At 33.8% G+C, this 26,831-nt stretch overlaps 1 protein-coding gene across 2 annotated transcripts in view; it reads right to left on the bottom strand.

The window, feature by feature from the left end:
* The window catches only part of DIAPH3 (diaphanous related formin 3), a 516,072-nt gene that overhangs the window by 261,149 nt on the left and 228,092 nt on the right, over nucleotides 1-26,831 (bottom strand). For both annotated transcript variants that reach the window (XM_069068623.1, XM_069068622.1), the window contains one exon: nucleotides 16,965-17,066. In XM_069068623.1, coding sequence (XP_068924724.1) covers nucleotides 16,965-17,066 — 102 coding nt within the window. The remainder of the gene's footprint in view (nucleotides 1-16,964; nucleotides 17,067-26,831) is intronic.

Genomic DNA, 26,831 nt, shown 5'->3' with positions numbered 1-26,831 from the left:
GCCCCCAAGCAATTCTCTAATGCTATAAGCAGTAGAAAAGCTGCAGATCTGCATTGGAAAAGATTTCTTCCAGGAAGCAGATAAGGAAAATCACAGGTCCAGACAAAAAGAAAGTTCACAGTCATTTAATAAAAACTAGTAGATTGATTGATTTAGGTCTACAGATCAATGTCTCTCTAAAGGCGGCTGAACTAAAAATGCAGTTAGTACTGGATTAATTCAGAGCTGCTACCTAGGAAAATCCAAATAAGGTTAGTGTCAAGGAAATATAATCCTAAACTCCCATAGCCCGAAGTCCTTTCATAACATGCAAACATTTGACTGACATGAATGTTTCATGTATTCCATGAACACTTATACTTGAAGAGGTCTTGGGAAAACACAGATCAAAAAGGTTAGACAGTTTTTCTTTGCCAATAAAAGAACAGTTTACTAATGGTGCACAGGTCATTGCAGTAGCACAGATATTTATAATTTGCAGTAAAGCTAGTAGTACCTATATATCCACAGAATATCATCCAACATAAAGAATAGTTTACCCCACATAAGCATCTTCAAAAGTAATCAACTATAGGAGAGAGACCTAAAGCATACTTTAAAAATAGCAATAATGGGAGGTTAAAGGAGTATGAGGTTTGCTGAACAGAGAATACCAAAATTTTAATAAATGATTCAAGACAAAAATACTGAAAGGGTGTATCATAAAAACAAAGAATTACATCTTAACTAAGAGGAGGAAATTCAAGTAAATTATCTGGTTAACTAGAAGATCAAGAAAAATAAAACACTATCAGTACTGGTCTAAAATCAGAAGTGGGAAGGGGAATTCATATACAATAATCCGCATACAAAGAAATTAACAAAAGAGGTAAAAGGTTTTTTTTTTCCTTGTGAAAGAAAAAAAATTGCTATAGCAGTTGATAGTCTCTAAGTACAAGACAATAAATTTAAACCACTGAAGGAGAAGGAAAAACAAAGAACTTTATAAAAGCAAGTATTTCTAGAAAATTTAAGTCTAGAATGGAAGATAAGCACAATAAATAAAATTAGGCAATACACTCTCTGTGATGAACAAATATGAAAATGAAAATACACTCTCTGTGATGAACAAATATGATGAACAAAAGTGAAATAAATAAATAGGAATTATATACTTAGATCAAGGGAAGCAAACTGCTTTTTTTTTTTTCCCGAGGAAAAACAAAAGCATCCAAAAAAAAAAAAACCCAACTTTAAACTCATGTCATTAGTATACCTTTAATCCTTCCTCCTAAACTGCATTGCTTGCACTTACACACATTTTTAAGTCTACCCAAACATAAAAAATGTCTTTGCTTGACCTTTGTGCTACCTATTTAGCTACTGTCTCAGTATTGTATTTTATTGCCAAATTTCGGTGGGAATAAAAACCACTCAATGCCTTCACTTTTTCATCATCCACTCTCTCCAGTGCCCTAACTTGACTGAAATTGCACTTCAGGAAGGCAACACTCAAATGAATCAATGATGTTAACTTGTTCACTCTCCTTTCAATGTTATGGCTAAATAAAATTCCTTTTATTTATATGGTCTGCAAGTATCTCATTTGGTTCTTTTCCTGAAGCTGAACCTTCAGATTGGCAGGAGTCAGGCCTGATATACATCAGAGGGTGTTTCTCAAGGTTCTTGCCCCAGGTCCCTTTCCTATCTCCTCTCTATCTTCTGTATTACTTCAGTGGCTCCACAGTTACAAAGATGACTCCCAAATCTTTATCTTTCTCAACATGATAGATCCACATTGCCAAATTGCCAAAGGACAATATTTTACTGATTTACTACAACAGACTCAAAGTCATAAAGCCTAAAACTAATATTATCTCTCCATCACCAAGAACCCTGCTACTTCTGCTTACCTCACAATTTTCATCAATGGAAATATCCATTCTCTTGCAGCTAAAACTTTCCCTCTAAGTTACCTTCTTCATCCAATCAATAAACAGTCTAACACACTCCTCCATCATTACTACTGTCACTAACTTAAGTAGAAGCATCCATATGGACTGTTAAAACAGATTCCTGAGAACTCTTCCAGTGGCCAAAATCTAGTTTTAACAGCAATACAGCACAGGATCATAGATTTAGAGCTAGAAGAAACATGTGAAATTATCTAAACCAATGTAATGGGAATGCAGATTTGGAAGATCTTCCCTGCCCCTAGGCTAAAGTGCACCTGAAGCCTGGGGTGGGAGGCTTGTTTTTCAGTAGATACTTCTTGATTGGCCAGTGAGTCAATAAGGTTGTTACATTCTCTGAGCCAGGAGAAGGCTATATAAGCCCTGATGTGTAGCTTTGTTTTGGGGGCTCACTTTGAGAAGTGTTCTGTGATTTGATATGGATTCTGGGAAGCCGTTGTCCAGAGCCCCCCGGGCTTTGAAAAACCCAGATGTTGAAACCCAGATGTTGATTTGGTATGGATGTAATGGTTGGACAGTTTGGAAATCTGTCTACTTGATCTGTTTCTGTCTTGATTCTGCCTGTATACTTTGAAGTTCGGGGTGCTTACCTTTTTCCTCTGAACAAGGTAAATGATATATGTCTGACTGATTAAAGTAAGCTTGTTAACCCATTTTGAGTTGCTTTCCTTTATCAAAGCAGATCCAAGAACCTGTGGTGGCAGCAAACCCTGAGGACGCTGGGGTGCCTGCTGCTACAACCAATCATATAATTTTCCAGATGAGTAACTGAGGACTAGTCAGGAAAACCTGCTGTCCCAAAGTTACACAGATGGTTAAGTAAAGAAGTCAACATTTAAATGCAGCCCCTCTGAACTGAAACTGAGAGGGCTTTCTGCTGTCTTATACTGATTTCCTTAGTTTATTAATAACAATCCAATTAAGTCAACTTCTTTGGGGTAAATTTCAAGATCAAACAAACAAAAGCTACTCTATAGTTCAAATAAGTAAGCCAAGAGTCTAGTTTTTTTTTATGAAAAATTTTATATGAAATTTAATATGAAAAGTCTTTTTCTCAATCCTTATCCCCAGCACTAGACACCACTGACTACTCTCTCCTCCTAGATACTTCTCTCCTCAGTGTTTTGGTGACTTTGTTCTCTATTAGTTCTCCCCTACCTGGCTAACCTCAACTTTTCAGTCTCCTTTGCTGGGTTTTCATCCATGTTATTGCCCATTAACTATGAATGATCCAGAAAGGACTTTTTTAATCTATATACTTCAATTTGAACTCCTGCATTCAGCATTTGTCATAGGCTCGGTGGTTTGTGGATCAGTTTCTCTAGCCCTAGCTGGTCTCTCTTCTGAGCTCTGGTCTCACATCTCCAACTACCAATTTGACATTTTCACCTAAATGTACCAGAGCCATCTTAAATTCTACATGGCTGAAACAAAATTCATCTTTTTCTCAAAACAAATTCTTTCTGAAATTCCATTTTTCAGTCAAAAGAATCACCATCCTTTCAGTTACTCAGGTTCAAAACCCAAATATCATTCCTACCTTCTAATTATCTATCACCCTACAAATCCAACCAGCTGTTAAATCTTAAGCTTTCTTTTTCCACAACATTTCCTGAATAAATCCTGATCTCCAATTACAAAGAAACCACTCAAGTTTAATTCCTTATCAGTCGTCACTCTGGTTGCAGAGTATCCCCTGCACTTAGAAAGTACTTAATAAATATATGTTGATTGATTGAAAATAACACAAAAACAATGATTATAAGCATAACTGTAATAATGGCTAACTCTTATATAGTGCCTACTATGTGCCAAGCACTATGCTAATTACTTTACAAATATTATCTTATTCGATCCTGATAACCCAGGAGTTAGATGCTATTGTCTCCATTTTACAGTTGAAAAAAACTGAGGAAAACAGAGGTTGAGTGATTTGCCCAAGATCACATAGCTAGTAAATGTCTGAGGCTGATTTTGAACTCTTCCTGCCTCTGGAGCTTGTACCACCACTGTAGCACCTACTTACCTCCTACCTTGTATAAAAGGTTTCAAGTAAAGACAGAGATATTTTCCTTCCTGCTAAAATATTACATGTTTCCTTACTACAGAGAGATTGCTAGATAGTACAAAAGCAATACTTTTTCACTGCTTGTTACATTCCTGAGTTTTATTAGAGGCTTCGATGTGCAGACCTCTCACCCTAAAAAAAAGAGCAGGCCCCCATTTCTATAAGCTTGAAAGGCTGTCTCTCCTTTTCATCACTTCAAACAAATGCAATTTCGAAAGACTCAGAGACATAGAGAAGAAATTAGTTAACCAGTAACACCTTGTCTTCATATCAGTTAAAACACTGGAAAACCTATGTTTAAAATTAAGAACTGGAAATATGAAGATAAGACATGAAAAGTAGTCTTAAACAAGCAGACAGACTATATATTTACAAAGATGTTTGATGTTAGTGTAGTGCTTGGAGGTTTTCAATGTGCTTTACATATATTATCATCATTTGGTCCCATTATTACATGAGTTTTATATGTGTTCTTTAACATCCCAAGGGTGTGATTATAGGCTTACCATATAGCAATATGAATAATGGAAATGGAAAGTATAAGAAATTGATTACTTTTTCTGACTCTATTACTCACCTCCAACTCCAATCATGAATGTAAAATATTAGTACAATAATACAAAATACTAGAGGGCCTTCTCAAAGACTCCCAAAGTCATTAGGGATCATACTGTACAATACATGTGGGAAAGATCAAGTGGATAAGAAATTAATATTTCTGAGGTATCACAGGCCATTTGATAGCTCACTAGCCTGGTTATCTATCTCTCTCTCACACACACACATCTGTCTCACATATACATATACACATACATAAACATGTATGTATCTTAGAAAGGGAACAGTGAAGACAAGAAGAGGTATTTGTTTCTTGTGGTCTGGATTAGAAACTCTCCTGCAAATACATTATGACCAGGTCATATTTATGCCAGGAATGCAAGGCTAGTTCAATATTAGGAAAACTATCAGCATAATTAACCACATTAATAGCAAATCTAACAGAAATCATAAGATTATCTCAAAACATGCAGAAAAGGCATTTGACAAAATACAGTGCCCATTCCTATTAAAAACACTAGAGAATATAAGAATGAATGGAGTTTTCTTAAAATAATGAGCAGTAGGGGCAGTTTGGTGGTGCGTTGAATAGAGCACAGGCCCTGGAGTCAGAAGGCCCCATTCTGGCCTTACACACTTGACACTTTTACTAGCTGTATGACCTTGGGCACATCAACCCCAAATGCCTTGCCTTTCCTCTACAAAAAAAAAAAAAAAAAAAAAAACAAAAAACGAAAAACCCTTACTGAAAAAAAAAAAAAAAAAAAAAAAAGGATGAACAGTATCCATCTAAGACCATCAGCAAGCATTATATGTAACACGGATAAGCAACATCAGGATGAAAAAAAGGATGCCCATTATCAACATTATCATCCAGTATTGTACTAGAAATGTTAGCATTAGCAATAAGAGAAGAAAAAGAAATTGAAGGAATTGGAATAGGCAATGAGGAAACAAAACTATCACTCTTTGCAGGTGATATGACAGAGTTAGAAAACAATAATAAAATTCATCTGGAAGAACAAAAGGTCTAGAATATCAAGGTAATTAATGAAAAAAAAATTACAAAGGAACATAACTTAGCCATACCAGATCTAAAAGTATTATTATAAAACAGCAAACATGGGGGTGGCTAGGTGGTGCAGTGAATACAGCACTGGCCCTGGATTCAGAAGGACCTGAGTTCAAATCCGACCTCAGACACTTGACACTTACTAGCCGTGTGACCTTGGGCAAGTCACTCAACCCCAACTGCCCCTCCAAAAAAAAAAACCCTGACCATATATTAGGGCATAAAAAACTTACAGTCAAATTCAGAAAAGCAGAAGTATTAAATGTATCCTTTGGGGCGGCCAGGTAGCACAGCAAGTAAGAGCACTGGCTCCAGTGTCGGGATGACCAGGGGATCAAATCTGGGCTCAGATTCTCAGCACCACAACCAGAAATAACTGGCCATGTAACCTTGAGCAAGTTACTTAACCCCAATTGCTTAGGGGAGAACAGGTGGCTCAGCGAGTAAGAGCATGGGGCTCCAGTGTCAGGATTACCTGGGGATCAAATCTGGGCTCAGATACTCAGCACCACACCCAGAAATAACTGGCCGTGTAACCTTGAGCAAGTTACTTAACCCCGATTGCTTTAAAAAAAAAAAACAGCAATCATGAAAATTATTTGGTACTGGCAAAGAAATAAAGTGGAATAGGTTTGGTACACAGGACACAGTACTAGTCAATGACTACAATAATCCACTGTTTGATAAACCCAAAGACTCCAGCTTCTGAGATAAGAACTCACTATTTGACAAAAACTGCTGGAAAACTGGAAAACAGTATGGCAGAAGCTAGGCATTAACCAACATCGTACACGTTTTACCTAGATAAAGTCAAAATGGGTACATGATTTAGACATAAGGGGTGATATCATAAGGAAATTAGGAGAGCAAAGAAGAGTTTATCTGTCATCCCTAAGGAAAAGGGAATAATTTACGACTAAACAAATGATTGAGAACACAATGAAATGCAAAATGGATAATTTTGATTACATTTAATTAAAAAGTTTTTTTTACAAACAAAACCAATTGCAACCTAGAAGAAAAGCAGAAAGCTGGGAAAAAATTTTTCAGTATCTCTGATAAAGGCCTCATTGCTAAAATATATAAAGAACTGAGTTAAATTTATAAAAAATACAAGTCATTCCCCAATTGATTAAGTGGTCAAGGGATATGAACAGTCAGTTTTCACAGTAAGAAATTAAAGCTATCTAAAGACATATCAAAAAATGCTCTAAATCATTATTCATTAGAGAAATGCAAATGAAAACAAATCAGGCACCACCTCACACCTATCAGACTGGCTAATACGACAGAAAAAGAAAATTATAAATGTTATAGATGTGGGAAAATCAGAACACTAATGCATTTTTGGTCGAGTTTTGATCGAGTTTGCATTTTGGTCGAGTTTGGAACTATGTCCAAAGGGCAATCAAACTATGCATATATCCTTTGGTCCAGAAATACCACAACTAAGTCTGTATCCCAAAGAGATCATAAAAAAGGGAAAAGGACTCCATGTACAAAAATATTTGAAGCAGCTATTTTTGTATTGGCCAAAAACTGGAAATTGAGGGAACGCTCATTGATTGGGGAATGGCTGAAAAAGTTGTGGTACAGGAATGTAGTGGAATACTATTGTGATTATAAGAAAAGATAAGCAGGTAGATCCAAAGAAATCTGGGAAGACTTACATGAACTGATGGCTAAATGAAGTGAGCAGAACCAGGGGAACACGGGACACAGCAATAGCAATATTGTGTGAGGATTAACTAGTTTATGTCTTCTCAGCAATACAATGATCCAAGACAATTCCAAAAGACTCCTAATGGAAAATGCTAACCACATCTAGAGAAAGAACTATGGAGTCTGAGTGCAGATCAAAGTATACTATTACACTTTTTTTGTTGCTTTTTTTTCCTTCTCGTTTTTCCTTTTTGTTCTCATTCTTCTTTCACAATGCGACTAATATCAAAATGTGTTTAACATGACTGTACATGTACAACCTATATCAGATTGCTGTCCTGGGAAGGGGAGAGGGAAGGAAGGAGAAAAATTTGGAACTCAAAATTTCACAAAAATGAATGCAGAAAACTATCTTTACCAGTAATTGGAAAAAAGATAAAATACTATTAAGGAAAAAAAAGCTCTCCTGAAACAAAGTATTTCAAATGCCTATATTAAAATCACTTGAGATATGAATCAAAATCTAGTTTCTGCCCAAACTACTTTCTCCCTAAAAAATCTTATTTAAAAGGAGTACTGTAGCAGCAAGCCACCCCAAGTGTCCTCAGGGGTGCTGCCAACACAGGTTCTTGGATCTGCTTTGATAAAGGAAAGCAACTCAAAACGAGTTAACAAGTTTACTTTAATCAGTCAGATATGTATTGTTCACCTAGTTCAGGAGAAAAAGGTCAACACCCCGAACTTCAGAATATACAGACAGAATTATCAAGACAGAGAAACAGATCAAATAGTTTCCAAAATGTCCAACCATTACATCCATACCAAATCAACATCTGGGTTTCAACATCTGGGTTTTTCAAAGCCGAGGGGGGGCTCTCAACAATGGCTTCCCAGAATCCAAATGAAATCACAGAACACTTCTCAAAGTGAGCCCCCAAAACAAAGCTACACATCAGGGCTTATATAGCCTTCTCCTGGGTCAGAGAATGTAACAACCTTATTGACTTACTGGCCAATCAAGAAGTATCTACTGAAAAACAAGCTTCCCACCCCAGGCTCCAGGTGCACTTTAGCCTAGGGGCAGGGAAGATCTTTAAATTTACATTTCCATTACAAGTCCTCAGAAAAAACTTTTGACAAAACACAACAATCATTCCTATTTAAAACACTAGAGAGCTTAAGAATGTCTGAAGAAGTTGTAGTATAAGATTGTAATGGAATACTACTGTACTATAAGAAATGAATAAAATTATTTCAGAAAAACCTAGAAAGACTTACATGAACTGATGCAAAGTGAATTGAACAGAGCCAGAAGAACATTAAACTCAATAATATCAATATTATATGATGATCAATTATAAATGACTTAGTTATTCTCAGCAACACAATGATCTAAGATAATTTCAAAGGATTCATGATGAAAAATACCATCCACTGATGGAGTTTGAATGCAAATCGAAGAATACTTTTTACTTTATTTTTCCAGTGGTATTTTTTTTGGGGGGGGGAGAGTCTGTGTTTTCTTTCATTACATGACTAATATGGAAATGTTCTGCATGACTGTACATGTATAACCTATATCAAATTGCTTATTCTCAGGGAGGGATTAAGGGAGAGGAAAGAGAATCTGAAACTCAAAATTAAAAAAAAAAAACCTGTCACAAATTACTATGGTCATTTTCTGTTGTGAATTGTATTCCTAATCTATTCCACTGATCTACCACTCCATTGTTTAGCCAAGACTAGATTGTTTTGATGATTACTTCTTTATAATACAGTTTAATATCCGGTAAGTTAAACTACCTTCCTTCACATTTTTAAAAAAAATTAATTCTCTTGATATTCCTGACCCTCTGTTTTTTTTCAGATGAATTTTGTGATGATTTGTTCTACTTCTACCTAATAATTTTTTGGTAGTTTGATTGGTACAATCTTAAGTAAACCCAGGTCCAGTGCTTCTGGAAAATATTGCAACTTGGGGCACCCAGGTGGCACAGTGAATAGAGCACCAGCCCTAGAGTCAGGACGAACTGAGTTCAAATGACGCCTCAGACACTTGACACACTTACTAGTCATGTGACTAAAAAAATAAAAAAAAAATATTGCAACTCAAGAAAACAGGTTAAATTGTTTTCAGGACCACCTTTGCAAACTACTCTACAAGTACTATAAAAGTACTATAGTACTATAAATATTACTATAAAATACTATAAAAATGTTGTCATTGCTAGATATTAGGGTACTACACTAGCTATAACTGTCAATGCTTTCTGTGTCTTATCTAGCCTAATTCATTCATCAACTATTTTCTCTTTTGAGCAGTAAAAGCATACATTGAGGATCTGGTAAGGATGAAACCCTTAACTCAATTTTTCATCATTATTTCCTTTGAAATTCTAGACCTTTTATTCGTTCTGAGTGATGAAACAACTGAAGTTTTAGAACTTTAAAGCAATCTAACATTTTTGTTGATTAGATTTTTGGATACTTATGCAATATTTATAAGGTCAGCTGTTTTCTAAGACAGAGTATATATTCTGTGTTTATACACATACATATATACATATACATACACAAATATACAAATTTTTGTGAGACTCAGATTTGGTGTCATATGCTACATTTATAGTAAAAGACTTATTCTAACATCACTCTCAATGCCTCCTAACTGTCCTCTGCTTTGCAATTCAGCTTAGTTTAAATTTCCCTGATAGGAAGAATTTAGTTATTATCTTGTCTTATTGTATTAAATAATCTCTTGGTAGTTTGATTGCTCTGGTACTAAAACTATAAATTAACAAACTCTCAGAATTTTTATTATATTGGCATAGCCTAACTATGAATAAGGATACCCTCTCCATCTATTTAAGTTTCAGGGTATGGCTGAAAATTTTAGTTACAAATGTTAAGTCCTAGATGTCTTGGTATGCTAATATATTTTATGTATTCTGTAGTTATATTGAATTAAGTTTTTCTATTCCTCACACCCATCATATAGCCTAAGAACAAAAAAATGAAAAAAAAAATAGATGTTAGGATCTTAAAGATATAGGAATATTAATCTATTGTTACTGAAATGGTCTGACCATTCTGGAAGACAATTAGGAAAGATATTAGAAAAATATATGCCCTTTCATTTGGTAATGCCACTGTTTTGAATAAACTCCAAGGATAATAGTAAAAGGGCTCATATATGCAAAAATATAGCTTTTTTCATTGAAAAAAAAACTTTAGAAAAAACTGGGGAGGAAAAGTGAGAGTTTATCACTTAGGAAATAGATGACTAATTTGTGCTACTAAATGAATATAATTATGATCATATGAAATTATACAATTATTGTTATATGAAATAAAGGCAACACATCATAGTGGAGAGAGAACTGACGTGAGATCAGAATCAAGACGTGAAATCAAATTCTAGCTTTAACAAATAGTGGTTGTGTGACACTTGACAACTCATTTAACCTCTAGCTCCATCAGGCAAATTACAAGGACTACATAGAGAGGAATTCCTCATTAGGAACAGAAGATGACAGTGGGAGCAGACTATGTCAAGCAAAGAGAACTGGTACTGAGTATCCTTCTGTCTCATCTCTCTTTTCTGTTAGTGGCAAAGAATTGATGGGTTGGGAGTGGATTCCGCAGGGGATAGGAAGAAATGAAATATAAATTTTATAAATATAAATTATATAAATAAAGAGGATAGGAAGAAATGAAATATAAATTTTCTATCGCAGTGAAAATTAATAGGAAGAACTCACCTTAAAAAAAGAAAGAAGTAAACAAAAGACAAGAGAAGGCAGAGACCAAAAATATAGGGTTTTTTGGTTTGGTTTTATTACAAAAACACACTTTAAACATTAAGATTCACACAGTTAAAATAATGGGCTAGAGAAAAATCTATTGTTCTTCTGGTGCATTCAGAAAAACAGGGGTAGTAATCATGATCTCAGAAAAGGCAAAAATAAAAATAGATTTACTTATGAGATGAACAGGAAAACTACCTTATACTTAAAGATACCAGAGACAATGAAAAAATATCAATACTTACTATGCCAAATAGAAAAGTATATAAACATTTAAAAAGGTAAACAATTTACAAGAAAAAACAGAAGATAAGAATATAATAGCTGCATACTTTCAAATATCCTTCTCATATGTGCACAAATACAAAAAAGTAAACATGAAAAATAAAAAAAAAACAAAAATGCAAGCCTAAAACAGGATTTTTCAAAATTTAGAAAAGGGAAGATACTTGGTCCTTATATTGTATGGGAAAAGAAAATAAAAAGCATATTTCTCAGCATGCCTACCAAATGTGATATACATAAAATTCTCATAAACAAATGCTGAAAAGCAGAACTATTAAATCATCATTAGGACAATTACAATAAAAATCATATTCAAAATACCATAGAAGCATAACTAAGGATTAAATAGCTTAAACATAAAGAATTTGAAGGTCAAAGAAAAAAATCATAAAAACAATACATAATGTCATCAGAGAAAAAGATGAGAGTAAGAAAATATAGATAATTTTAGGGTAGGTGGTCAAAAAAAACCTTAAAAGGATATCTTTTTACTATTTTCATACACTAAAAGGAGAAAGAGATAATTGACAACAAATACAGAAAAAAACTATCAAATAGAAATTATGAAAATCAAAGAAGTGATCTATAACAGTGAAAATGAATTAATAAAGTGATAAAACTAGGAGCTAATGTATTTATTAAAATAGGAAAACCATTAGTGTAATTAACAAAAGGAAAAATAGCAAAGGCAAACTGAAAAGAAATTAAATTATTAAAAATTATTTTGCCCAATTATATGACAATAAAATTGACAAATGTAACAGATACATATTTAAATATAACATGCCCAAATTGAAAAACAGAAAATTTAAATAAACCAATCTCAAAAGAAATTCATGCATAAACTTCCAAAGAAAAAACATTGGTATCAGATGGATTCACAAGCAAATTATAGCAAACATTCATATATAATTAATTCCAATGTTACATAAAGCATTTGAAAAAATAAGGAAAAGGATCCACCAAATTCTATCTCTGATAAAAGATGCTATTGATACCAAAATTACATAGACAAAAAAAGAGAAAAAGTGATACAAACAGCTATCAATAATGAATATTACTGGAAATTTTTAAATAAAATATTAGGAATGAGGCTATGCCCTATGACCCAGGTTGCAAGAGCCAGGGATGACAAAAGAACAATCAGACTTCTCCAATGATAATCTCTTAATGTCAAGGGAATGTGATGATGGCTTCCAATACCTGGGAAGAACCTATAAGGTGAACTTTTGCAAGACAGGGGTAAGAATCTCAAAAGATGGGAAGGCATGGACAAGTTACAATCTTCATAATAGGAGGTAATTTATAAATTTATAAGATCATAAAACTGAGTACTTGAAAGGGAATTTGAACAATAGAAAATCAATTAACATAATTAATAATATTAAATTATGTCAACAAATGCAAAAGAAGACTCTGATTAAAGCACAACATGGATTTATCCCTAAAGACCTTAGAAACAAAAGGACCTTTCTAAATACTACTAAAAGGTATCTATCTAAAATATCTACAAGTGCTAAAAAATTAGCACTATATACAATGGGGAAACAGGAGAAACTTTCCCAATAAATATGGAGTAAAGCAAGAAAGCCCCTTAGCTTGCTTTTCTCTGCTATTATTCCAGAGGTACAATAACAAGAAGGCAAAATAAGAAGAAATTAAAGACATAAAAATTAAAGGCATAAAAATCAACAGCATTTCTATACAACAATAAAAATTAAGAATATAATGAGAATTGGAAGTTCCATTCAAAATAACCACAAAATGCTTAAATTATATGAAAGCTTACAAAATCACACTTTAAATAGCTAAAATAACAAAATTCTCCTTATTAGTAATAAAGAATTATTAAATAATGGAAGGATATTAAGTGTTTATGGCAGGAACATGTCAATATAATAAAAATGGCAACACTACTTAGTTAATTTATAGATTTAACACTGTACTAAACTAAGAAGGGACTTACTTCACAGAGTTAAACAAAATAAGAAAACTTATTTGTAGATTTAAAATATATGAATAAATGGAAGGGGCAGGGAAAAGAGTAATGAAGGGGAAAAAAAAACACTACCAGACTTCAAATTATATTATAATACAGCACTCATCAAAACTATTTTGGTGCTGGTTATAATACAGAAAAGCACATGTCAGTAGAACAGCCTAGTTAAGGATGTATTATACAGAATTCACCTCAATAACCGGGTATTTGAAAAATCCCCAAGTATAAATATATACCTAGGGAAGAAACCCTATTTGTTGAGAATTTCTAGGAATACTAGAGAGTAGTATTCTGGAAATTCTTTAGTTCAATACGTTACATCAAATGCCACAATAAACTAAAAAATGGATAAAGAACCTGAAAATTAAAGTTCATATAATTACAACTTGGGTAAGAACTACATGAGGTACTTCAACAGAAATGACTAGGAAGTGAACTCTTAATGGAACAAGGAGGAAATCCCAAAAGATAAAACAAATAACTTTAAATAGGCAAAACTGAAAACCTTTTGTAGAAACTAGATTAATGTAACTAGGAAGGTAAGTTAAGGAAAGCAGTTGAATGGGTGAAAAATCTATGTTCCAAAAATTTCTGATAAATGCCTGATATCGAGATATAGAGGCAACTAAAAATACATAAAACCAAAAGTCATTACCCAAGAGCTAGCTCAAGGAGATGAACCAATGGTTCTCAAAAGAAAAGCAGAGAATTAACAAACAGATGAAATATGAGGTTTCACTTAATGTCCCCATATTGAAAAAGATGAAAAAAGATGGAAATTTGGAACGCTCTATTGGAAGAGCTGTATAGTGGTGCAACCATTCCGGAAAACAATTCAGTAATATGTCAAGCACATGACCAAAATGTTCCTACCCTATGACTGTGATTAAAATTTGAATAATATAAGTAAAATTCTAAGAACCAAAGTCTACTACATGTAATCATTCAGAATTTGCAAGGAAAATATTGGTTTTGAACATGTAATTTCTTCAAAAACAGTCAATGCACACTATATGGAATATAGTAGAATGATGTCTTTTTAATCAAAGAGGTAGTAAATCACCAAACGCAAAACACTAGAGGAAAATATTAAATTGTCGGTGAGATTCATTATTTAGTGAGGGTCCCAAACTTGTTAAAATAGAATGGGATTCTGATCTTACTGCCTTTTTGTTAATTCTAACAATTTAAAGAATTTCAACATTATTTAGCTAAGATAGGTAATATAAAAATGCAATATGAGAATTCATACTTAAAGGCACTTATACTATCTTAGTATGTAACGATGATTTTTTCCTCATTAATTTAAAGAAATAATATTAGTATTTTAATAGTTTTACTAATTGAACTTACCATCTCAAATAGTAATTACTTTTTATTTTAGTTTTGCTTAATATGATTTTATTGGTTCACATTCATTATGATGCTTGTGACATCATGGTCTTTTTTCCCCTCTCTCTCCTAAAGCAAAGCTTTGAAGAAAATTATTGCTTTTCTTCTCACATATATATTTTCCTATTTTGCCTGACTTGCTTTCAAGGAGTCCTTGATGAACAGAATATACTAAAACTTTTGGTGATTTGATGAGTAACATGTAGCTCCCTTCTACAAATCTGGTAGCTCCTTTAGTGTGTCACAGTAATCTTCTTCCCACTTTACTACTTCCCAGTTATTCCTAAAATCTTTTTACCTTTAAACATAGTATACGAATTTTTAATACAAAAAGTTAGCTTTCTGTTATTGTGGCATTCTTCACTGGAGAATTTCTGCTCATCTTTAAAAGGTAAATGCCAATTTAACTTTTAATTCAAATTTAACAATATCTTCTGAGAATACTTCCTTGATTTTCCCAATAAAACAACACTGAAGATAGCTAAATTCAAAATGGCTATCCCTGGTGCAAGGGAGCAGATTTGCTTTTAAAAAAAGAAAAAACTTATTCTCTTTTAGTAAAACAGGGAAGAAATACAAGTACGTAATGCTTCACATAATTTCAAAGAGTTTTGTCAACTATCTTTTTTTTTTCCCTGCAAGGGCAGTTGGGGTTAAGTGACTTGGCCAAGGTCACACGGTTAGTTTTGTGTTAAGTGTCTGAGGCCAGATTTGAACTCAGGTCCTCCTGACTCCAGGTCTGGTACTCTATTCACTGTGCTACCTAGCTGCCCCATCAACTATCTTGTTTAACTTTTTTTCTTTATTACAAGGGACAGTCAAATTGGAGGTGATTTTTATATCAAGAGATGCCTGGTATAAAAAAATAAAGGGAATTTTTCTTTAAGCTAAGAAGATCTACTGATGAGCTAACATAGTATATGATGCTAACACAGCATGAATCATACCAAGATGAACACTAGGGGACACAAAAGGACAAAGACAATAATAAAAATAACAATGGACGTTTATATAGCTCGTTAAAATTTACAAAGTACTTGGGACGGCCAGGTAGCACAGTGAGTAAGAGCACTGGCTCCAGTGTCAGGATGACCTGGATCAAATCTGGGCTCAGATACTCAACACCACACCCAGAAATAACTGGCCGTCTAACCTTGAGCAAGTTACTTAACCCCAATTGCTTTAAAAAAAAAAATTTACAAGATACTTTCTTCACAATAATGCTGAGGGTTAAGTGGTACAAATAAATAATATTTGTAATGTTCAGTACAATTGGTCCTCCTCCTTCAATAAAGAAATTAGGAAAATCTATTTTTCTTGAACATTGGAACAATATTAAATGTTTTTTCCTTCTCTGTTTTTGAACTTTCTATTTACATTGTTGGTATCATTATGTATATTGTTTTCTTGGCTCTGCTTATTTCAATTTGAATCCATTTGTATGTCTTCCTATATTGCAATGAATTCTTAATATTTATCCCTTCTTATGATGCAGAACCACAATTTTTCAATCATTCCTCTACTGATAGGCATCTGTTTTGTTTACAATTTTTACTAATGCAATAACATATTAAAAATTTTAAATGGACAGTATCAAAAAAAGGTAAAACTTTGGATATTTTAATGTATATTGGACTTTCAAGTATCTACCTCGTTGTGGTACATGTTTAGAAATGCAATCTCTGACTAAAAAGGTATGAATTTTTTTTTTTTTTGCTTTTTGGAAGGGGGAGGGCAGGGCAATTGGGGTTAAGTGACTTACTGAAGGTCATACAGCTAATAAGTGTTATGTGTCTGAGGTCGGATTTGAACTCAGGTCCTCCTGACTCCAGGGCTGGAGCTCTGTTAACTGCTCCACCTAGCCACTCCAAAGGTATAATTTTTTAATGCAATTTCTTAGCTTCAATTCCAAACTATTTTTCAAAAGTAAAAAAAAAAATCTTGGAATAAAAATGAATCAGATGAAGGTATGATTTCACAGTATATAAGAACAAACAAACAAAAGAATATAAGGCCTAGAGTTCTTCTAACCAATGTTCTATCAAAGAACATGAACAGTTTTCACATGAAGAATTAAGTATTATTAATAATCACATGAAAGGTTGCTTCAAAACAATAATATCACATATGCCAAAATAAAGGAGACAAAACTTCAAGGAATACTACTCACCACAACTGCAAATTGTTCTGGCTCACATAGATTATTATATTCATTCTTGAACTTAGATAATGAATTCAACTGCTCCTGATCTGGCAGGTGCTTTATTAAGTTCTAACAACAGAAAAAGAAAAAAGAATTAAACAATATCTTCACAAACTACATTTCACAGACTTGTATTCATATAAAAAATTTTCATCACAAATCTCCCATTAACAGCAAAAAAAATTACTTGTGTAAAGGAAGGAAAGAAGAAACAATGGAAATAGAATTAACTGCAAAATTGACATATGAATCATGTCTAATAATATATAAATTATACTTTATTAATATGACAAACTTTTTTTTCAGAAGAATGAATCTACTAATTTGGACAATCTTGCCATCATATTTTAATATAAAGAAGTAAGTGGCAGCAATTAGAGGAAAGACTACTAAAAGCATTACCAGTGAAAAGCTATATAGGTGTTATCACTTAGTTACTATTCATCCAGGTGAGAAAATTGTTAATTCAATACCAAAAGAGAATCTGATGGGCAAAAGAAGAGTCAAGGGGATTTAATGACATTGTTGAAATCAATTAACCAAAAGAAATATAGGTAATGTGACAGAAACCTAAAACACCTTTTTGGTGTATTTGCATCTTTGCAGTCAAGTAAGAGAGGAATTTCTGTTGAAAGAGTACATGAAGACATGAGATGCATTCTAAGGTACCACACTACATGTGAAACTGTGTAACAGTGGCATCCCTCTTTGTACTTTAATAATAAAACTGCCCCCTTAGACAAGATTTAATATTGATCTGTCTTACAAAAAAATTGTTACAGATGTGTTGTAGTCATTATATTAGTTTTAGATGGTGTAAGAGAAAAAGAATGCCGATGGATAGGCATGAATTCCAAACTATGATCCTAATTAGGAATACATTAAAATCAACATTTAAAAGGTTTAAGTCTCTGCATTTGTTAGTAACTTATTTAACTTTGATCTTATGCCACTGTCACACCAGACACACACACAAACAGAATAACTCATTCTCAGAAAAGTGATACTAGTTAAATAAATGTTAAAGAAAGTAATGTTATTAAAGGTATTAGATCAAATTACACATCATTGACTCACTGTGGAACCTTGGATAAAGAAAACTGGTTTATCAATCAAAATGAGAGAAAATAAAATAAGTATAGCATAACAATCTTATAAAGAATCATTTATCATAAATATGTAAAAATTCACCCTTCAATATGAGACTGATTTTTAATTAGCATTATAACTATTTTTTAACACATTATACAAAACTGATATAGAATTATGCCAGTAAACATTACTAAAAATCATATTAGGACTAAAGATCAAACTTTTATTTTTTTTTAAAGAAATAGCCTAACATTATACTATCAGGTTTCTCTTCTTTAGGCTATGCAATTACAGTTTTAGCTTTTCTTTACATGTTGTACTTGTTAATTTTTTAATATTTGGAAATTCCTCAAACTTTTCCAAATCACCTCAAATTACTAAATAAGTGGGAACATTAAATGGTTCATCAATATAAAGGATGATGCTAAATTTCCTATATGTCAAATTTATATTTCTGTACAATATTAAGGTTTTTTTTTAATTAAGTTACTTTTATCCAACAAAAAATCTTACATTTTTAATGGCTTCTATTAGCCTTGTTCCCATTTCTCAAAAGTTGATAAAGCAGATTATTTATATCACACCCAGGTTACTTATGTCATATTTGGATAATTTTAAGTATACGTAAGCAATGATAAAATCCCTGACCAATAAGAAATTCTTGAGAAAGCAAAATAACAAGAAATGCCCTCTTTTTCTCTGAGAAACTATTGAAGATTAAAAGATTTTGTTATTTACATCATATATAATTATTTTTCTTGGTAGTTTAAATTATTCTTAGCACAGACCCTCTAAATTGCATTGCTTTTGACATTTATAATTTTCACAAATCTTTCATATGCTTTTTTAGAAATTCTATTAAGTTTTTATAAAAGGTTACCAGTGATCTAACTTCTAAATCTAATGGCATTTTTTACACTCATTATCCACCGTGATTTCTATGTAACTTTTGACTCTGTTGAACATTCTCTCATTAACTCTAAAGACTCCCTTCTCTGATAGCTTCTGAAACTAAAAAGCTCCCATGATCATCCTCCTATTTTTCTAACAACTCATTCTCTCACTGCTTTGTCGGTTCATCATCCTCTTCCTGTTGTCCTAAGGGTCTATCAGGGGTCTCCTTAATGGCCTCTAATCTTTTTACCACTTTCTCTCTCTCTCTGCATATGCGTACACATATATGTGTATGTATGTATATGTGTGTATATGTATGTCTATATATATTTGGAGAGAGGGAGATATAAACACTCCCAAATTCATGCCTCTAGTACTAAGTTCTAAATCTGTGTCATCTACAAACTACACAACATTTCTTTTTGGGTTTCAAAAGTCATGTAAAACTCAAAATATTCATAATATCTCTATCATCTTTCCTGCTCAGCCTTTTCCTCCTTCATTGTATCATGGTACCAACATTTGCCTGTATCCCATTCTCAAAATTTTAGGGTTACATTTGACCCTTCACATCACAAATAATCATTCATTAAACACTTGTGCTGTGTTAAGTGTCTTACAAAATAATCTCCTTTGAGCCTCATAACTACCCTGGAAGATGGGTGTTGCTATTATCCCCATTTGATAGCTGGAAGTTAGAGGCTAAGTATTTGTCCAGCATCACAGAGCTAATAACTGAGGTCAGATGTGAACTCAAGTTTTCCTGAGTAGTGCCAGGTTTCTATTCACTTTGTCACCTAGCTGCCTCAATACTGTTGGCAACACCTTTACAAGTTGCCTAAAGTCCCTTCTTCATTCAAACTGTCATTACTAGGAACCATACCTGGATTATGTCCTTAGTAGACACTTAGAATGGTTTTCCTATGGGTTCTCCCATGTCCACTCTTCTTCCCATCCATCATTCCACTATTTGAAATGTATTTTTTTTAAACATAAGATATCATCACAACATTTCTCTAGTCAAAAATCTTACATTAGACAACTCTGACTTGCCTTCAAGCCTCACTAGTCTAGTATTATCATGATTTTTTTTTTGGAGGGCAATTGGGGTTAAGTGACTTGCCCAAGGTCACACGGCTAGTTTTTGTGGCAAGTAGCTGAGGTCAGATTTGAACTCAGGTCCTCCTGACTCCAGGGCTGGTGCTCTATTCACTGCGCCACCTAGCCGCCCCTATCATGATTTTTCTAGTCCCAGGTCTCATTACTTACCACAAAGTCCTAAACTGCAGCAAAACTAGACTACTTTTTGACCCTCCAAATACATATTACAGTTTTCCACTTCCATGCCTACACTCAAATTGTTCTTCTATTATGCCTGTCATGTCATCCTTCTTCCATCCCTAAACATTTGCCCTCTAAGGTCCTATAGGGTCTTTAGAGCCCAAGTCAAATGCTACCTCCTCCAGAAACATTTCCCAGAATTCCTATTAAATAATAAACATAAGGTTACTCCTTGGATTATGATTTTTAGGGTTTGGGGGTTTTGTTATGGTTTTTGTTGTTATTTCTTTTGTTTTACTTTTCAAATGCACTAATCACATAAAATTAAATATTTGTGTCTCATTCCTCTCTCAAAATGAAAGTTATAAAATATGAGAGATTATATTTTTATATCTCAGATTTCTATTATCCCTAGTAACTAAGACAATGCACAAAATAGAGAACATTTACTGGATGGTGTTGAACCTTTCATCATAAAATTGAATCTGATGCTGCTTCACTTTGGATTCTTAAATTAATAAATTCACATATTAAAAGCATTTCATAGAACACCAACTTGGTAGCAAAACAATAGTGACAAGGACAAGAGACACAGAAAAGGCCTGATCAGATTTAGGAGGTCTAATGGACTCTAATTCTAGTTTCAAAGAAACTTGACAGAATGACTCATGCTGCTATTTTAAACTATGTCCTATAAAAACAAACCTATTCACAATCTCTGTTAAAAATCAAGCATGATCTGATAGTTATAAGAAATCAAGCTAACAGTTTACAAAGCTACATAATAGCAATTTAAAATTCTCTAAATCTGCTTTTTTCTAACTTGAAAAGAAATAAAAACTAAGAGAATTTCTCTTAACAAAAATTCGCAAGTATTACCTCAAAGAATTAAGCACTGTTTGAATCTTGAAGGAAAGAAAGTAAAAGCTCATGAAGCTATGTGGTGCAGGTGATACAGGCCAGCACCTGGAGTCAGGTAAAACTAAGTTTAAATCAAGCATCAGATATTGTCTGTATGACTCTGGGTAAGAAACTTAACTTCTGTCTGCTTCAGTTTTCTTAACTGTAAAATGGTCATAATATACCAACTACCTCTCAGGATTATGAAGAGGAATAAATGAGATAATATTTGTAAAGCACTTATCACAGTGCCTGAAACACAGTAGATGATTAATAAATGCTTACTGTCTTCCTCCCTTACAGATTTTATTTTCTAGTAATCGGTAAAAGGAAGTTAGCATCTCATATTCAAAAGGTCATCTAAAAATTATTATAATGTCCATGTATCCAATTTTCTTTTACCTTATATATCCTTTCAGCAACTGAAGGAAAAAAGACAATTTTGTCTATGATTGCTATATACTAGTTGATCCAATTGCTACAATTTCACCTATGCTAGTTATACTGCTTAAAATTATGCTTACTAGTGGTGGTAAATATGTAGCACATTTATCCTAGAAATTCAAAGTATAACCCTGGAAATGGGAAAAAGAGAGTAGAACTTCTGAAAGATACTTAATGGCATGAGATATTTAACTAAGAATATATAAGACATGTGTGGGGTTAAATTGTCTTGATTTAATTCCCAAATTCATATCCACTAGTACCATTCATCTTTTTCCAGAGGAACAGGTCCAAGTCCACAAGACCCTTTATTACATTTATCTTTTTTTAAAGAAGAAAATTTGAAGAAAAAAAAGGTTAAAAAAAAAAAGAAACCATAAAGTTAGGTGAAATTCAATAAGTCATGATTTCCAAAAAGGTTTCATGTTAAATGAAAAAAAGTGAAAAAAATTTAATTAAAAATATAGCTGCAACAAATATAGATAACTAAGGAATTACTGTGATATATAATATTTCTGGAAAAAATTAAATACTACTCTCTTGAAGTCACTTTCAGTTTTGAAAAACAAAAAAAAAAGATACAAAAATATAACTTTGTATTTGTGTGGGAAAAACATTTGAACAAACCAAAAAGAACTCTGAGATACTGCTAAACATCTCAAAAGAGAAAATGTTTATTTCTGAATCCTATTCAATAATAGCACAAGTGTACTTTTTATTTAAAACCATAATTTAAAATAAATCAAAATAATATGGGAGTCATAAATGATCATAAATGAGGATTAGGTTTTTAAATGAAACATCTGAGATGTTTGAAAATGATGGATTTAATTTAAGGATTTTACATATATTAAAACCCAACTATAGAAAAAAAAAGTTAAAAAGGTCAATATATTCTTATGAAACATTCTTTCTCTCACCAGATACCAAAAGTAAATATCAAACATCCATGTCTAAAGTCACAAAGAAACAAAGCTGTTCAATAAATATTAATTCAACAAGTATTTATTGAGTGTCTACCACATGCAATGAATTTTACTAAACTCTACAGAGAATACAGTTACAAGTAAGATACTGTACTGGCTCATAAGGAATTTATGATCCAGCAAAAAAGATGAGACACATTGACAAATATGATAGTAGACTATGTGGTAAAAACTGTTCAAGGAACAGTTGACAGAAGAGTCATATGTTAGTACTTTTAGATCAAAGCACCTGTCATTCTCACACTATGCAAGCCTGAGAAAATCACATGACCCTCTTGTTTTATAGGTCAACAAAGCAGGAAAAAGCAATGTCACAGAACATTTCACTAGCAAGTAAGCCTGATACAAAATATCTTGAGTATAAGAGATATGAAGGGTGGAGAGAGGAGGAAAAATGTCTTTATTCCATTTATAAGTTGGTATCAGCCTATTATTCCATTGAAAACTCGATGTTCAATATGTAATGTTCTCCACTCTCAAATCCTTTCCCCAGCCTACAAGCCTTTAATTAGATATATCATTCTTATCTATAATAATGCAGACTAGTCATACTACAAAATCATGTTATTCTTCTCAAGTGGGCCCTCATTGTCCCAGAGATAACAGCATCATAGATTTAAAGGTCACCAATTTCAGCTGTCTCATTTTAAAGGCAAGGAAACTGAGGCCCAGAGAAAGGGTTTCATAGTGTCTTTGAAGGGATTCACACCAGGTCTTTCTGACTCTACTTAAATGTTCTATTCACTACAGTCACACTGCCTCCTCAAAACTTTCACTCTTCCTTAACTGACTCTCTATAGCATCTGCCCCAATGGCTGTTCAAAATTTGTTCTTCTCTCAAGTCTACCAGACCATCTCTTCTTCCTTTCCATTCCTTCAAGTTATGTTATAGTAATGAACTTTGAAGGTCCCTTTGTATTGCAAAAGAGGTAATGAGCGCCTAGTTTCAAATTAAGCCTCTGTTAAAGAAACAGAAGGCATGATCCCCTGTCACTGAAATAACAGGAAGAGGCTGAACAGGGAGGAGCTATACTGTATTTAAGGAACAGCACAAGCTGGACAGTCAGAATTTTCTAGGGTAAGCATCGTGGAGGCAGGGCAGCTGCTGCTGGACTGAAGACTGAACTGAGAATTGAGAAGAACTGAGAAGAGGAATGAGAACAGAGAACTGAGACAGAATTTCTTGGAGGAAGCCACATAGAGGCTAGGTAAAGTGATTTTGATTTTGAGAACGGAGCTTATGGTGCTGAGGACTTCTGAGGGCCAGCTGGATCTGCTAAGGATTTCCGAGGGTCAGCTAGAGCTGCTGAGGATTTCTAAGGGCCAGCTGGAGCTGCCAAAGACTGAGGAAGCACAACTGTGGTGCCGGTACTTTGTACAAATGTTGTTGTGACTTTGTTAATGTGTATGAATGTTTTTGTGGCTTTCTTAAGCCTTGTCTTCCCAGGAACAGAGACTGTGAAGGATTTGGGTGATGGACTGGATGCTGTGAGTTTCAGTGTAGAGCATGAACTGCACAGAAAGCTGGACAAGGAGCTGGGAGCTGTTTGCCTTTGAACTCAGGCGGCAGTTGGTTAGATCTGGGCTGGAGCTGGGACCATGGAAGCTGAAAGCCTGCCCAAGTCAAGTTGAAAAGGCCTCTCTGTGGGTACTGAGTGGTGACTGGTGAAATTGTCTGAGTAGTGACTGATGAAATTGTAATTTACTTGTGACCTAGGGGTGGATGGCTTTTGTACTTTCCACTACCCCGTAAGAGGGTACTGAGTAGTGACTGTTGAAGTTGTAACTTAACTGTACCCGATGGGTAGAGAACTTTGACTTTTGTAATTTGTGTCCTTTAAGGAGCCTCCTTAAGGATGACTGAATGATTGAGTTACCAAATGATTGTACTTTGTTGAAAACTATGTGACCACTTTGGTGAAAACTATGTGGCCATTTTAGTGATAAATTGTTGAGTTGTGACATGATGAATGTTGTATTTTGATTTTCTGTGATAAGTTGTAACATTGTGAATGCTGCACCTTGATTTTCTGTGAATGTTTTGCTCTGATTTGTTATATTGCTATACTATATAATCAGAACCTTGAAAGCTGTTTACAGCAGCAGTCCTCTGGAAAGCTGTTTGTGCTTGCCTTTACAAGCCATCTCCCATCTTATTCACAACCAAACTCTTAGAAAAAGCAACCTATACTACCACAACCCCATTGTTGGCTCTTCCTCACTTCCCAACCCTTTTCAATATGGTGTCAATCAATTCATCATATCCAACTGAAATTACATTTTCCAAAATAATCATTGAGATCTCTCTTAATTGTCAGATTTAATAGCCTCTCAGTACTCATCCTTTATGACCTCACTACATAATTTGATGCTGCTGACTACCATTTCTTCTGAGATACTCTGTCTGGGCAATCCTTCTCAGTTTCTTTTGTTGAACCATCATCCATATAGCCCCCTAATTGTCGGTCTATAACAAACCTGACATTTTATCTTCTCTCTCTTTACTACGTCTTTTTGTTTCCTCATTACCTCCCACAGGCTCAATTACAATCTCTATGCCAACAACCCCAAAATCTATATATCCAGGTCTAATCTTTCACTGAGCTCATTTGTTGTCATTTTTCACTCATGTCCAACTCTTCATAACCCTGTGGACAATACTGTTCATGGGGTTTTCTTAGCAAAGATACTAAAGTGGCTTACCATTCACTTCTCTAGTGGATTAAGGCAAACAGAGGTTAAGTGATTTGCCTAGGGACACAAAGTTAGTGTCTAAGGTCACATTTGAACTCAGATCTTCTTGACTTCTGGTCCAGTGCTCTTAACTATTAAGTCATCTTCATACCTCTAGTCAGCATTACCAACTGCCAACATGATATGCCTAAGGGGGTGTATACTATTTGCTACCTCAAGCTAAAAATATACAAAACAAAATTCACTTTTCCTCTATTCTACCTCTATTTTGGATTCTGCTATTTCTCCTAATGGCACTACTATAATTCCAGCCACCTGGGTTTATAATCAAAGGGTCATTCTCAACTCTTCTTCCCTCACATCCAACCAGTTGCAAAGTCTTGTCAATTCTACCTCCATAACATGTGTTGCATCTGTACCCTTCTCTTGACTCATGCCATATCAAACCAAGTTCTGGCCATCATCACCACTTACCTAATCTATTAGAGTGACTTTCTAACTAGTATCATTTCCTTCAAACCATTTTCCACACAGCAAAGTGATATTCCCTAAGCACAAGTCTGGGTATTTCATTGTCTAGCTCAAAAATACCCCTGGTGGGGTAACCCCACTTGCCAGTAGGATAAAATACACACTCCTCTGTATAACTGGTAAAGTTCTCTGTATAGAAGTAAAAGGTCTTCTCTCTCTGGCTCCAACCTTTCCACATCTGTTACACATAACTCATCTTCATGCGCTCTATAGTCTCACTAAAGTGTTGTTTTTGCACATGGGGCCAAGACCAACAAAACTATTCATTTCTGCAAATGCTTTCCATAAAACCTGATCTCTAAATTTCTACGAACCTTTCTTATATCTATAAGGTCATAGCTTTGCTTCTAAGAATTTTTTACCTGATAGAAATAACCTTCCTCACCTTGCAAAATATAAATTAATATTGCTTGATATAATATACACGTGCATATAAAGCAATGTTAATAAGAAATGGTTTTATCTTATTGCTAAGAATTTTTTGTATAGATATATAGATATGTATATATAGCATTTCACATGTAGAATAACAAGGAGAAAAAAAACAAACAAAACTAAACTAACTATAAGCACCACTATAAGCCCTCTGATTCCTTACTTGAGAGATGTGATCTAAGATTCTACAGGCAACTGCCAAAAAGCTGGCATGTATCCTAAATCTCAAATTCCACATGGTCAAAACAGAATTGATCTCTTTCCCCCAAACCCACACCTCTTTTTCTGTCAAGGAACTATCCTTCTAGTCACTCAGAATGGAAACCTCAGTTTGACTTTCAACACGTCACTCCCACTCACCACACTTCCATTTAGTTGCTTAATCTTTTCCTTCCTACATCCAAAACATCTTTCAAAACCATCCCCCTCTCCACTAACACCATAAAAACCCTAGATCAGAACTCTATCATCTTTTGCCTGAACTACTAGAAGAACTTTCTGTCCTAAAAAAAACTACTGAGTTTTTTTGTTTGTCTGTTTCTTATTTGTTATAACCCTTGCTAGACAACTATTTCAG

Source organism: Petaurus breviceps, unplaced genomic scaffold (genome assembly GCF_028583685.1).
Source record: "Petaurus breviceps papuanus isolate PSGF00001 unplaced genomic scaffold, PetGlider_PUasm1.0 90769, whole genome shotgun sequence".
Lineage (NCBI taxonomy): Eukaryota > Metazoa > Chordata > Mammalia > Diprotodontia > Petauridae > Petaurus > Petaurus breviceps.
This window is presented reverse-complemented; position numbering and strand designations above follow the sequence as displayed.